At 34.4% G+C, this 15813-nt stretch overlaps 1 protein-coding gene across 1 annotated transcript in view; it reads right to left on the minus strand.

The window, feature by feature from the left end:
* Window positions 1-15813, minus strand: part of ANTXR2 (anthrax toxin receptor 2) — a 149085-nt gene that overhangs the window by 60736 nt on the left and 72536 nt on the right. Inside the window, exons 8-9 of the mRNA XM_023530896.1 lie at window positions 15377-15472; window positions 1275-1322 (exon numbers count right to left, since the gene is read on the minus strand). Of these exons, the coding sequence (XP_023386664.1) occupies window positions 1275-1322; window positions 15377-15472 (144 nt within the window). The remainder of the gene's footprint in view (window positions 1-1274; window positions 1323-15376; window positions 15473-15813) is intronic.

Genomic DNA, 15813 nt, shown 5'->3' on the forward strand with positions numbered 1-15813 from the left:
CCTTCCCTTCCACAACTTTAGGAATCTGCCTTATTTCACTAGAATACCAAAAGTTGCTATAAGCATCATTTGTTTTTCCTATTCATTGCTTCTTATTTAAAAAGATAAAACATTAAAATTAGGGCAGCATTTCAATACTCATTTAAAGCATCAACATATATATAAGTTTGAACTCTGCGAAGTTTGTACTAAAGAGATTGGCAGTTGAGAAGCTTTGAAGATGCACATCAGCACATCCCATATTTCATGTTGCCAACACAATTTTGGCTAACAAACAGAATAATATAAAAGTACAGTAGTCCCCTCTTATCTGCAGGGTACACATTCCCAAACCCCCAGTGGATGCCTGAAACAGTGGATGGTATCAAACCCTATATATCTATATACAATGTTTTTTCTTTATAAATACATATCTATGATACAATTTATCGTATAAATTAGGAGATTTCATGGATAGAAGATTCATTCTTACTATAGATTCTTACTATAAATCTTAGCAACCTCAGCATATGATTTTTTTTTCTCTTTCCTTAATAAGTTGAGAATTTTCATCTTTTCACGTAAAGCACTTTACGGCTTCTCTTTGGCATATCCAAACTGCCAATATCACTACTCTTGAGCTTTGGGGCCATTATTAAGTAAAGTAAGGGTTACTAGAACACAAGTACTATAATACTCTGACAGTCAATCTGGTAACCAAGACAGCTACAGAGTGACAACAGGCTGCTACACAGCATGGATACAGTGGACAAAGGGATGATTCAGGTCCTGGGCAGGACAGAGCAGGATGGTGTAAGATTTCATTACCCTAAACAGAATGGCATAATTTAAAACTTATAAATTATTTATTTCTGGAATATATCATTTAATATTTTCAGACCTCAATTGACTGAAAGTGTGGAAAGAGAAATCACAGATAAGGACTACTGTAATAATCATCTTGAAGAAACTAATAACATCCTTAAAACTACCAGTTGGGATTTTCCAACATTTTGTTCAGCAGAACTATTGATATATTGCTATAAGAAGTAATTTCAATCTCTATGTACTGCTGATCTTGATGGCCAGTCTATGTTTATCAATGTGTGAAGGACTCATTCCTCTAGCACATGAAAGAAACTATAGAGGACAAACAACAACTGGTTTTCATAATTCAAAAGTCAACACATAGGTATCTTAGTTATCTAACAACAATGTAATTGTCAAACTTGGGGATATATATCTAAATACAGGGGAAAAAAAACACAGATATCACTTATTAGGTATTTATTTACCTCTACCGGTGCAGAGGGTGGTGGTGGAGGCAGGGGATCCTTGATAACCTGTCCAAAAAAATAAATAAACAAATAAATAAAATGATAAAAAGTGGTATAGAGAAGAAACAGTAAGGATTGTAAAAATAATTAGATAAGTAAAATACTGTGTTAGTACCCAAGACATTCCCAGTGATCCTTGCCTCCCAATATGTATAACCCTCCCTTTGAATCTGGGCTTTCTAGCATGAGAGAGAAGTGGTACCACATGACTTCTGAGGCTAGGTCAAAAGAAGTTTTACCACTTCCCCTGACACCCTTGGAACACTCATTCTGGGGGAAGCCTGCTGTCATGTCAGAAGTCTACGCTGATACCATTAAGCTGTGAGGAAGACCAAGATAATCTTATGGAAAGACTGAGTGATGAGAGATAGGCTCCTGGCCAGTCTCAGCCATGTCAGCCATCTAAACTGGGTTGCCAGACATGTGAGAGAAGAATCTCATTTGGACATAGAGGCCTCTTAAGCTTTCAGATGACTCCAGCCCAGCTGCTACCTGACTGTAATCACGTGAGAAAACACCAGAGTAAGAATCTTCTAGCTGAGCCAGTCTCCACAGAACCATAAAGACACCAAACTATTTAGAGGCACAAGGTTGTGGAGTCATTTGCTAGGCAGAACTAGATAACGAGCACCTAAAATTCACAAAACTCCCCATACATATTCATTCATTTTATCTTTATGATTTAGAAATATTAGCAGCTTCATTTTTCAGGTGAATAACAAGAACAAACATTATCAAATACCTTGTGCAAAGTTTCATTAAGTGGTTCTTCTAATGTCAAAATGCAAACATTTTTCACTAATTATAATATGTCCCCTCAAACAGAGTAGGAATTGACTAGCAAAATCACCCTGCTATGTATGATTCGTTGACTTTTTCAAAATTGACAATATAAAACTTAGCTTGCTTTGGATGAGATGATAAGAAAATTAATTTACTCTCATTCCCCACCATTTAACCTAAAAACAAACCAACATTTAGCCAAGATTCCTTCCCTGTGAATCATTACTTAATATATTCTTTCATAAAGTTTTATACGGTTAATTCTTTATGTGAGAAAATAGAGATTGAGATATAATTTCAATGACCTTTACCGGTACTAGAGTTGGACTTTGGCACCATCATCTTAGAAAATTATTGACCAAGTACCAATGGCTTCTGATCATACAGGTATACAACCAAGTCTCTAAACTAAGAAAAAAATACTGTTTAAAAATATAACTGCTTCACTTTTTTAATGTCGAATGTTTTCAATTATGTTATTAAATTTCCAAAAGTTTAAAATAGTAACTTTGAAAATGAATATCATCAAGGAATTAGTATCACTATTTAAGTATATTACTATTGTCCTGAGTATGATTTTTAAAGACTGCTTGTCTTTTAAAGATATATATACTGAAAAACTTCCATTTTAAATGATATAACTGTGACATTTCACCAAGATAATTTGGGGTGGGGAAGTAGATGGAATTACAGATGAATTAAGATTAGCCATAAATCGAGAAGCATTGAAACTGAGTAAAGGAGATATAGAAGTCATTATTTTAGTCTTTCCTATGTGTATGTTTGAAATTTTCCTTAATTAAGGGTTTTTAAATTTTTAATGTTATTGATACTTTTTAGAGAACTGACTCAATTTTTTATATATAATATTTTCAACATTCAAATTTCAGTTTAGATCAAATCTCAGGAAAAAATACACAGTTATTACAACCACACAGATCTAACGGGACAATAATTTAGTTTGACTGAAAACTCAAACTAACTCTTTCTTGTAGCATTCAAGTTTTGAAAAGCTTGCTATAAGAAATGTTATTTCTATTTAGCCTTTTTATTTAATTCCATTTTATTTTATTAATAAACAAAATTCAAGTTCTTTTTAGTAATTTTGAAAGATAAAAATCTGTATATTTTTACTTTAGCACAGAAATAAATGCCAGTGGAGAATTAAGATTTAAAATAAGACTGTAGTAAAATAAAACAAATTTAAGGTTATCAAGCTATAGGTGCATTTCCTTTATATAAAGTAATCACCTCCTATCATTGGCAACCCAATTGTCAAAAGTCGATCAATGAAAACCAGCTCTATCAACATTTCACACTCAACAAAGCCATCTCTTCTTCCTATCTCCCCTGTGTCTTTCAAGTAAATTACTCTTTCTAGTTTCAAATTATTCATATAATCTATAATTTCTTCCCCTCTTCTAAATGACTTCACCAAATCATTTACTATATCTAATAGTCCTTGAAATAGTTCCCCTTCTCCATGAATTTTCCCAATTGTCCCCAAACAGATCAGATTTCTTTCATATGCGTAGATGCCTATTTGTTCTTCTTTAGCATTTATCAGAGTTGATAACCTTTTCTAGTTCCAAAAAACTGTAACTTTCATGAGGATGGGTTTTATGCCATTGTGCCTCACTGTATTCCCAGTACTTAGTAAAGTTTGTATTTTGTAAGGGAAAAGAAAGGAAGAAAAAATATGGAAGTTAGGAGAAGAAGAAAGGAGGAAGGTGGGAAAGGCAGAAAAGAGGGAGGAAGAGATGAAGAGAGAGAGAGAAAAAAAAAGAAGGGGAGGAGAGAAAAGAAAGGGAGAGGAAGAACCAGGGAAGGACAGATTCTCTGCATTACATTCCCCCTATCATTACCTAAAACCATGAACTCAAGATTCTCTAGACTATAAAAATCTCTAGTGCAACATTTTCAACCTCTTTAATGCATTCAACCAAAACTTCAGTGTTCTGAAAAATTCCCACCAAGTTGAAGTCTATGTTTGAACTCTTGCAATAAATAGAAATTCATTACCTCACAAAGCAATTCATTCCATTGGCAAGAAACTCACATCATTTGAAAGTTTTTCCCTCAAAAGATGCCAAATCCTCCCTCTCTGTAGTTTCCACTGTTTAGTCCTGATCCTAGGATGTGGAAACACACACACATACACACACACAGACACACACACACGTACATACACATACACATACACATACACACATCTGATTTTCCTTCCAGAAGACAGCAGTTCCTATTTTTGAATACTGGAATAATAACCACATATCTATTGAGCCTATTCATCTGAAAGGTAAACATCACAACCATTTACCATGCAATGGTTCTGAATTATTTGGTCATCTTGGTCTTTATTTTTTAGTATACATTCATTTGCTCAATATCTCAAAATGTGCTTTCCAGAATTAATAGTGTGAATAGTCCTCAGACAAAACAGATGCACCCCCACCAGTCCTCACTTTTTTATGCGTTTTAATTAACAGCATATTGATAACATTGATTGATAGTCTATAATTACCATAGCTTTTTCTTTTTTTTTTTTTGGCATCATTGTCTACATGCTCTGTTTACTTAAATTAAGTATCTAGCTTGTTCATTTGTCTCTAATCCATCCTTCGTTATAACCTATGTAGACAAGGTCAATATTTTTCAACAGAAGCTTCATCGATCGTTTCTCTGGTCAAATGGGTCAATGGTTTCAATGACCACAATTGAAATCAATAAATTACTGACTTTTATCGAAACAACCTTACAAATCCTGCTTCCTCTCTTAGTTTTGCAAGTTATATAAAGTGTTAAGAGCTCTCTCACTAGGAAAACACCCAGGAACATCCTTCAGTCCACTAAGTTTGAGTATAATGTATCTGAACCCATTTTCATACCCTTTGAGGATTTCAAATTTACTCTGCTTATTACCTGTACATCTTGCACTGGTATATAAATTTCTGAGGGCATAACAGTATTCTCAGCTTTGTTCAGTATACCTCATGAGAATGACTGAACGTACTCCTCCATGACTCTGCCTTTTTCTATGTCATACTCACTATCCTGATATTGATACCATTTAGCACTGATATGGGCAAATTGAATCTAAATTTAAAATCCTTATATGATCACTGCTGAGAAACTCACACAGTATCACGAGACGTATCTTCATATTCTTTCATTTTATTAGAGACTCTTTATCGGGTATCATAAGCCACAGACTGGAAAACCGAAGCTCCATTTTAGTGCATTTACGTGAACAGCTCTTCTATTCCCAATGTTCAAATGCCTCAGCATGGTGTAGTTCTGCCATAATAACCTATTTACGAATATCCCTCTATATGTACCTCTACTTTAGGCAGACTGAAGATCCCTTTGCTTCCCACAAATAAAATATTAAGTCTCACCTAGCTTTCATAGACTATTCTACCAACTTAATGACTGTCTTATCTAGAACCTTGAAAACTTCTAAAACTATATGTTGCTGCAAAGTTGAACCATTCATACTTCATTATATGCAAAGTTGAACCATTCATACTTCATTATATGGGTTTATATGCTTGTTTTGAAAAATTTCAATTACCCTTCAAGAATGTATATTTCTTAAGGGCAATAATAATTTCTTTTTTTTATAAATATCACCAGTGCCTAATAAAATGCTCTGCAGACAGCAGATAGTAAAAATATGATTGAAAGTGAGTTGAAGGAAATAGCTGAGAACATTTACGAAGACTCATAACCGATCTCTAAATTTATAAGAAAAAAATGAGGAAAAATGTATAAATATAAAACAGAGACAATTTCCATGAAACTAAAATATTGCTAATTCCAAAGAAAATTAAGCATCAAATTTCTCTTTCAACCAATAAAGTGAGAGAACGGAGAAACTCAATGGCAGATGGGAAGATGTAAGACTACCCTCAGCTTCTTCGTCTGGGAAATAAATGCGATGAATTGTAGGTCCTTTCCAATATGAAAATTCTAATAGAATGTTTAAAAAAATATATATCATAATTATTTCCATCAGGACTTTTGCTTCGATATTTTTCCATAATTAAGTAGGCCGTATGTCTAAATGCATTTGTATTCATCTTATTCCAGAAAAGAAAATTTAGTTTGTTTTTCCAATAACATAATTAATCTTACATATGACTAAATGTGTGACCTAATATAAATTTAAATTAATATTGAAATCCTGGCAGGTATATTTTCTACATTGTTAACAATAGAAACCAAGGCCTTAAAACTCTGTCTAAGTCAAATTGTGACCTGGTAAATTAAGAGACACAATCACCACCACGACAAATAATGGAACCTTCAGAAACAGAAACAGAGCCATGACTCATCTGTGTGCTATTCTTACTATTAACAATACCCACCTTCTATTGGTTCTGACATATACCACACACTATATTTCTCTTATTTTCATAATCTGTGCCATTACTATGCTTACCTACATTTTAAATGTAAGGAGAGCGAGGCTCTAAATCCAATAACTTGCTCAAGGATATATAGAGAAACCATTAGAATTTGAACCCAGGACCCAAATCCATCTACCTCCAAATTCTGAGTTCAACTTTTCTGCCATATGACATCATTTCAAAAGAAGATTTGGACTGGAAAGGAAAAGGTACAACCAGAAAAGACTTAAGATTCGTTGAGTAGTTACTTGTTAAGATGCATGGATGGATGAATGGATGGATAGATGGATGCATGAATGAATAAATAAATAGGTAGACAGATAGACAGATAGATATAGTTTAATTTTTATGGTGACTATGTAAAATAAAGATTATGATCCCTGTTTTCTTGAGATATAACTTGTTAATTCACATGCCCAACATCACTAACCTAGAAATGATGGAACAGGAAATAAATTTTTTTTTTTTGCGATGTTTCAAAATGTTCCCTCTCTTCACTCTACCACACAGCCTCATAATTAACAAAGGAGAGTGAAAATAATCTGAAGCCATTCAGCTCAAAATGACGAAAATCTGTGTCTAATTGATATTCCTACATTTCAGTAAAACTAGAGCAAGAGAAAAGGAAACCTTACTGTTAGTCCAAATACATTAAAAATAACAGTCATGCGAATCCCATTCTTGTATTAAATAGTGCAAGAACACATTCATTTTAGAAAAAGATGTATTCATATGCACCATATTTTATGAGAATTTGCAGATTTTAAAAGGCATAATATTGCCTAGTTGCCAGGAATTTTTCCACTTAGCATCCTTCAGCTCTGTATTGAAGATTCTGGAAAACACTTTCACCACTTTATGAACCATATGCAGAGTTTGATTTTTCTCCAAGTTTTTTTTCATGTTATTATCATCATCAGGGAGGATTACATCTCATCTACTTAGCTGCTAGAATGAAGATTTCAATTTGGAGAAGAGCCGATTTCTTAGGGAAAAAAAAAGTTAGCTGCTTCAGGCAACAGTCCTTTTGATCTGCTCATTAACACTTTTCAAATGTTCGAGTGATGTGGGCATTCTTTGCGCTAGAAAATGTCAGCGCTGGAGCCTGCAGCCAGCTTGATGCAATCATATGTTCTGATATTCAGAAAAGAGTGAAAAGAACTGTCAACAGTGAACTGCCTTGGATTAAAAAAAGAAAAAAAAAAGATACTATACAACAACAGTAGATAAGTAGTATTTCAGAACTGATTCTTGCCAGTGATGAAAAAAAAAGCCCAATTTATTAGCAGTGTCATCTAAGTGCCTAAGAGCCCACAGACAATAGAGAACTCCTTTTTAGCGGTTATAAAAACGTGTTTAAAATATAGGTGAGTCTTCCTTTCATTCTCTCTTCTCTTTTTGATCAGAGAGCCAGTGTAGTTCCTTTCCTCTGAAATGCATAAACACAAATTCTCTTAACATTGGAATTTGGAAAGTCCTTTTCTGAAACTCACAAAACTAGATGCTTTGAACATCTAGACCAAAATATGGTCTTGGTTACCACATCTTCCTCAGGAAAGCAAATTTCCTCCTTGACAGACTCATCAATGTTCAAAGATTCTTACTTTGAACAAATAAATTACTGGTGGAAAGTATAGACAATAAATATCATTTAAAATGCCAAACAGGGACTAGAAAGAAGAGTGCTAAAGTTTATTCTACCAAGAATTGAGTAAAGGTGCTGCTGTCACCTTTACTCAATTCTTGGTAGATAAGCAAATAAGACAGGAAGAGTTTGATACCCTGTTTTGTAAATGATGCTCTGTTGGAAAACATCACCATGGAAGCAGTAAGTACTAACATCACATTCTATTTTAAGGAGGCAACCAAACATAAATCATTTTAATTAATGGTGCAAGGAAGGCATATTAAAATTTAAATTACTTCTGTTTTATTGTGCATTCCAAAAAAAAAAAAACTCAGGCTGCTCTCAAAGTAACTCAATAAAGGCACCAAGAGCCCTTCTCGACAATAAAAAACAAGTGAATGTAGAAACATTATTACTATTTAGAAAAAACAGCACAGCTGTTGCTGGCTAAGAAAATGATTCTATAGAGCTCCAGTCAGATATATCCACAGTCATGAAAGCTCAACTTAGTTACAAGCAAATTGGGCTTTAAAAAGATAACTTTTTAAATGGCTTTTAAATCAAGATTTATGAGATCTTTATGTAACGTTTAAATGCACTAAGGAAAACGCGCTCGCAGGACTCCCTTGAGGATGGAGAACTTTGGCCAAGGACATTAGAGCAAAGTGAACATCTATCATTTCCAGCATATTCAGATATTTATTTGCAGCTGTATAACACATTCTAATTGACAACACTCCAAAAAGCCTTTGTTAGCCACCTCATTAGCCTTACATCTGTAATTCTGCGGAGTGTCTGTTTATTCCAAATGATGCAACTACAGGACTGTCATTTCTGTCATCCTGATAGTAAAACAAATCTGTTGTAAACTCAGCATACCTTCTTAGCTAAACAATGATGAAAACATCCATATTTTCTGATCTCTCGCTCATGATTCAATACATAACAAGTTTATTTTTAATCTTTCCTGTCCCATTTTTTAATTTAAGGGAAAAGGAACGATGTTCTTCATGTCTTTGTTAAAGAAAAGCAGTTGTAAAGGATGGATTTGAGGGTACTCAATGAGCAGGATGCGGACTCTTAACAGATGGTGAGAAATAACTTCACACAAAAATGAGAACTTTTCCCTTATGGAATAGTTTGCAAACTCAACACACTCCACAAGTCACTAATGCTAGTGCTTAAAATTTTCAGCTTTGCATGAGGGCTCTTTTGTTATGATTATTACTAGATAAAATTCTTTAAATATCATTGGTTTAGATTTGTATTTGTCATGGAAAGCCCAGACACAGAGAGTGCACTATTCTGCAAGGTTTTAATGATATCATCTCTCTTTTATCCTTGAAAATACTCATTAAAATGAACTGAAAGATTTAAAATTTCAAAATGATCTCATATTAAAAGCATCTTGGATGTCCAGCTATTCTATTGCAGGGGTTTTTCCTTAACCTTTTTTATTCTATGACCCTCTTTGGCAATCTGGTGAACCTATGGAAGGAACCCCTTCTCAGAATAATTAAGCTAAGTTAAAATACATAGGAATTTATAGGATTTAAAGGAACCTAATTATATTGAAATATAATTACCAAATATGTAAAAAAAATCTGTGATATAGAAATATGTGCTTCTTTATTAATTCATTAAATAATGAAATATAATAGTAGTTCTAGGAGCTATTATAAGTTTAAAGTAGTGATACGTGTAAAAGGTATTTTTAAAATATCTGAACAACCATAAATGTGATCTAGGGTATCTGTGATTACTATTGGTGACAAAGTCTTCAGAACTGCTAATACTTTAGTGGACAGTAGTCTATATTCATAAATGAAGGAAATGATAAATTTTAGTTAGAAGTAAATATAAAGATTTTTTTCCATTGAAGTTCATAACCCTCTGGTTAGAAATCTTTGTGAGGTATATGTAGAAGCAACTAGAAAACAATTAAATTGTTTCTACTTCAGAGTTTTATTACAATGAAAATTTTGTATGTTCCTATTACATAGAATTATGAAGGCCATATTTCCTATTGTATATACTGTAAGGGACACATTTTTAAATAAAGTCAATTAAAATCATTATTTTTAATGATTTTACCATGCATTGTACCATGAATCCCCCCATGCACAATACTTCTCCCTAGCTGACAGAAGTTTGATTAAAACTGGCAACAGTTTACCCTATTTTGAAGTTGTCTTCCAGGTAAAAGGATATGAAGAGTCTCAATTTTAAGAATTGAGACAGTTCAGGAAGGATAAGTGCTTGCTGTGCAACATAACTAGTTTACAATGATGAGTAAAACACGCACAATACTTCATGAAATTATTAGACTCTAAAGTGAGAGAAATGTTCAGCAAATAATCGCATAAATAATTGTTTAATCATAAATTCATTTATGTATCACAAAAAAGTACCTTTTTTTAAACTGGCAGAGTAACTTTTTAAGGGTTTTGGCTAAAATTTTATTGTAAATATTCTAGAGGGAATATTTATGACTTTGATATGTTTCTTGTTCCTGATACCAAATTGGTACAGCTAAGGAGGTATGTCTACCAACACAACATTTAGCTAAAGGTTCAAGTTCTTTGCTTTTCCCTGAAAAGCAAAAATGTCAATTTCTAGCTTTCAGCAATTTAATAGTTCAATATCTAAATATGAATGGAATTGTACTGGCTTCTTTTGGCAAATAACAAATACCCTGAGAAAGCTGTCCATGGATCCCTGTTGTCAATTAGTTCTAATAACATCTAAGCCTTGATATTTCTGAAATTTAGAAACCTGTTTCTTCCAAACATTCCTTGTCACTCTGAAACAAGCAAATTCTATTCAGTATATAAATCGCTATATATATTTACTTTACAGTTCCCCCAAACAAAACAGAATAGTAATTTTAACTTAAAAAATACATATTGATTTTAACAGCCTTAGAACCATTGCAAACATTTTAAAGAATATTTCTTTTTCTTCCATCTTACAACTTCTTGTACCCCGTGTAGTTTTTTTTTTAATGAGTTTATCCAAAAACAAGTTACTAGGAATTCCTAAATCAACCACTCTAAACAGTGATTCCCAACCCTGGAGATTATCAGAATCAATTAGGGAGTACATTAATTTCTTAATGCTGCTGTAACAAATTACCACAAACTGAGTGGCTTTAAACAACAGAATTTTATTTTCTTATAGTTCTGGAGGCCAGAAGTCCAAAGTGAGTCTTACAAGGCTAAAATCAGGTGTTTACAGAGCTGCTTCCTTCTGCAGGCTGCCCTGGTTCCTTATTCTTCCAAAATCTGGTAACCATCAGCATTCCCTGGCTGGTAGCTGCATCACCCAATCTCTGCCTCCAGGGTCACATTGCTTTCTCCCCTTCTGTAGTCTAATCTCCTTCAATCTCCCTTCACCTCCCTCTTATAAGAACACTTGTGATTGCATTTAGAAACAACCTAGGTCATCCTGGATAAACTCCCTATCTCAAAATCCTTAATTGAATCACGTCTGCAAAGTCTCTTTTGCTATGTAAAATAACATTAAGTTTACAGGAATTAAGACCTGGATAATTTTAGGAATCATTACTCAGCCTACCACAAGGGCCTTTTCCAAACTGCATTAATCCCTAGGGATAGCACCCGCCCCATTCCTTGCCCTCAGAGAGAACAGCCACCTTTGGGAACTTGACAGCCACTGCTCTGAGAGCCTCTGGAAATGGATGGGGGTGAGGGGACTGAGAATCACTGCCTAAGATATAAGTAACACTGTCATCTTTGAGTTATTGTTAGATATCTGTGAAATTTTAATCTCTGAGCAATAAATGATTAAATCACCGATATTTTCATGAAATCTGAAATGATTGAATTAAGAATATGTGACAAATACAGAGGCCTCTGTTCAGGGGTTTGTTTTAGGCTTTCTACCTCGATAAGAGCTCCTAACATGTGATTCCCAAAGAGGTGGCTCAGAGATATAATCTAGCTGTGCCTGAGAATACACATTGTGGCTCTTTAGTCAGGTTTCAGTTGAAAGACTGATTTAAATTTTTGCCACTAGTACTTAAAACACGCTCAAATGAAATTTGTCCAACACCAAGCTAGAAGAAATGCATTTTACTTCCCATTAAAAAGTAATATTACTGGAAACAGTAATCAAAGTGAAACTGATACCTAATAAGTTAATGCTGCTAAGAATTATTTAACTACCCACATTCTAATCCAGCATTGCACGTATATATTCTCTAAAAGGAGCAAAATAAAATAAATGCCCTGCAATTGTACTACAATACTCTCTGATACACTCAAGATCTCTTTTTTCCCACAAGGTTACAGTCTCCTTTTTCCTTTCATGTTCCTCTAGCTCACTTAGCTTCCGTATTATACTCCAACTCGCTACACTTTGTTAGAGATACTTTCTCCAGCCATACTTAAGGTGCACTACCTGTCACTGCCTTTTTGTTTCAATTGCTGAAACTCAGTTGGATATAGACTTATTCTCCGCCAGGACCAGACCTCAGAACACTAACCAAGAAGCAAGCAAAGCTTCTTTCAGGGGATTATACTGAGCAAATCTCTTCAGTGGCTTCTCATCATCCTTGGGGTCAGTTCAAACTTTCTAAAACACATAAGTGGCCCTCCTGAATAAAGTTCATGCCTAAATCCCAAACCATCTCTCACCACTCCCTGTCACTGGCACCCTAGGCTTCAGCCTACGCCTCCTTAATGCACGCCAGAATAACTCGTAATTCTGCACACACTTCATCTGAAATGTCCCTCATCAACTGCCAACAATTTATTCATTATTAAAAACTCAGTTTGGAGTCAATGGCTCAGTCAGTTTTCTCTGAAACAGTCCCTTGACTCTGGCAAATCCCTCTTCCTTTGTGTTCTTTCTGGTCTTTACACAGATTGCTATTGGAGCACTCGTGTCCCTCCATTTACACTTCGGCCACAGATCTGTTTTTACATATTAAAAGGTTAGTTTACATATCATACTATAATCATTTTTGTACACTCCCCTCTGCCTAATTCCTAGCACAGTACGGGCACATATTAGATTGCCAAGGGATAAATAAATGTGGAATTTTGCCTCTACCTTCTCTCCTTGCTTTTAAATCTACTTTAGAAAATATTTGCTGTGACTCTTTTGTACCAAGATCAAAATACAAGCTCATACTCAGGACTAGCTGTTCTTTAATCTATATTCCTAAATGTAATATAAAGGTGTTTCTCTCTATTAAATAAATTCTAGAAATTAGCAAGCATTCCTGATGTTTCTGAGGATTAGAAGCCCTCCTGACATTCGGAAAACGCACTTTAAAGGTGCCCCTCTATGCCTGGCATAAAGAAATACACTCCGTGACTCGTAATCTGCAGAGTCCTGGAGTTGGAACAAATCTGTTCTCATGACCTGATGATTCAATCCTCTCTATAAAGTCCAAAATGATGCTGAAGCCTCATTTGGGCCCATCTAGCAACCTCTCAAAAGAGTCCGTTGCATTTTTTTGTGAGTGCCTTAAAAAGAAAAAAAAACACCAAAAAAAACATATATTTTGACATTTTTGAGCCTTCTGGTCAATACTAAATGAAATTGCAAAATAACAAGGAAGGAAATCCACCATTTCAAAGTTTAAATTAAAAAAACAAGGAGCAAAAATCACCTTAGGGCACCTTTTTTTTTGCCTTTTAGTTTTAGACTCAAGAATGGTAGCCACACTAAAATAGGCATATCTAAGATAATCAAGATTATAACAGGAAACCGTTTGTGCATACATTGCAATGGCAGGAAACTGATTAGTTCAGCGAGACAGGATGCTTCTTGTCTCTACTGTTGTTTAAGTTAATCCTGTGCCCCGCCATGGGCCAACTTCTCTGAGATAAAGGATTGTAAAGTTGCTTCATGAAAGCAGACTGAAGTACAATTCATAATAAATGCAGGAATGATGCAAAGCACTGCCTAGTGTCGCAAGGAAGCTGAAATCAAACAGCAAAGGCACAGGGCGGGAAGGCAGTCTAGTAATATTATGTAAAAAACTACGTGTGATCTATAGAATACTAAGTTATATATAATGCACTTATAATAAAAGGAATACTATCAAAATAAGTAGTTGGCATGCTTTGAAAGTACTTCTTCAGGATATTTTCTATGAAGCCTGAAGAATCCAAATTGGATTGCTTGAAATCTGCTGTTACTTATTACTCAACATTCTACCCTGCGGTAGGTAGAAATTGCCCCACAAAGATGTCCACACCCTCATTTCCTGGAACTATAAATAAATTACCTTACTGGGCAAAAAAGACTTTGCATATGTGATTAAGGTTAAAGACCTTGAGATGGGAGATTATCCTGGATTATTCACGCATCCAACCTTATCACTTTGTTCCTAACATTGGAGATCCTGTCCCAGCTAGGTTCAGCATCAGAGGGAGATGTGACCACAGAAGAATGGTCAAAGAGATGCATGTTTCTAGCTTTGAAGATAAAGGCAAGAAATGTGAATGGCCTCTAGAAGCTGGAAAAGGCAAGGGAACAGATTCTCCTCTAGAGCATTAGAGAGAAATATATCCCTGCAGATAACATTTTAGCCCAGTTTAGCCAAGTGAGACCCATGCTGGATCCATGATTACATAATGGTTAGATAATAAATTTGTGTTGCTTTTAGGCACCATATGTGTTGCAATTTGTTACAGTAGCAATAGAAAACTAATATACACCCATATTCTTTCAGGGTTTTACTCAAACATGAAAAATGACTCAAACTAAAACCAACTGCCGTGACTATAAGTGACTGTTTAAGAGATACTCTAACATTTGTACTTGATTTACTTCTAAAATGTTTTTCTTTTCTCTGTTTAAAGAAGGTCCTGAAATAGTAGATCTTTCAGAAAGGTAATTAAAGCACTGAAAAATAAACCTGACAGATCATCGATTTCTCCCAGTGAATCCAGTAGAAAATATCATTCAATTTACTTGAAATTCTTTTATGCTTCAGTGGAAAACTTTTTATCCTATGATCTCTCCCCTTCTTCCTCTAAACCTGATTTTAAAGTATTTTTTAGATGATAAGTGTTTAATAATAAACACTATGGGCATGCATGTTTTCTAGAATTTATTATAGTGATAAGAACGATTAAAACTCAATTTGCTAATTGAAACTTTGTCATTGTACAATGTGGCATTGATTTACATTTCAGGCCTTACTTACACCTCATTGATTAAAAAAAAAAAGAGTAGGGTTGCAAATCCTTCTTACTCACCACTTTGCAGCAAAGGGGCCAAAACCACCACATCAAACCAATGCCTAAGAGCAGCAGTAACACCAAAATGGCAATGATGGCTGCAACCCCATTAGACTGGAGTAGGAAGAAAACAAAAACAAGGTGGTCAGCAAAGCTTAGGGTCAAATTCCAATATGTATATATGTATGTATGTATGTGTATATATATACATTTTTTTTTTAAGAAAACACCAGAAAATAATACAAGAAGTATAACAATGTCAAACCAGATTTCTACTATATTTCTTTAAATTGTATAAATTTCTTTATATTCTATTTCATATATGTTACTATAAGACAAGCAATAATTAATATAAAATCTTCCAAAGTGCTAGAGACCATTTTAAATTATGCCTTGAAGGAATGCAGGAAAAAATCGCTACTTGAGGTTAAAGAATGGACGGTCCCTAAGGTCCC

Source organism: Pteropus vampyrus, unplaced genomic scaffold (genome assembly GCF_000151845.1).
Source record: "Pteropus vampyrus isolate Shadow unplaced genomic scaffold, Pvam_2.0 Scaffold56, whole genome shotgun sequence".
Classification (NCBI taxonomy): domain Eukaryota; kingdom Metazoa; phylum Chordata; class Mammalia; order Chiroptera; family Pteropodidae; genus Pteropus; species Pteropus vampyrus.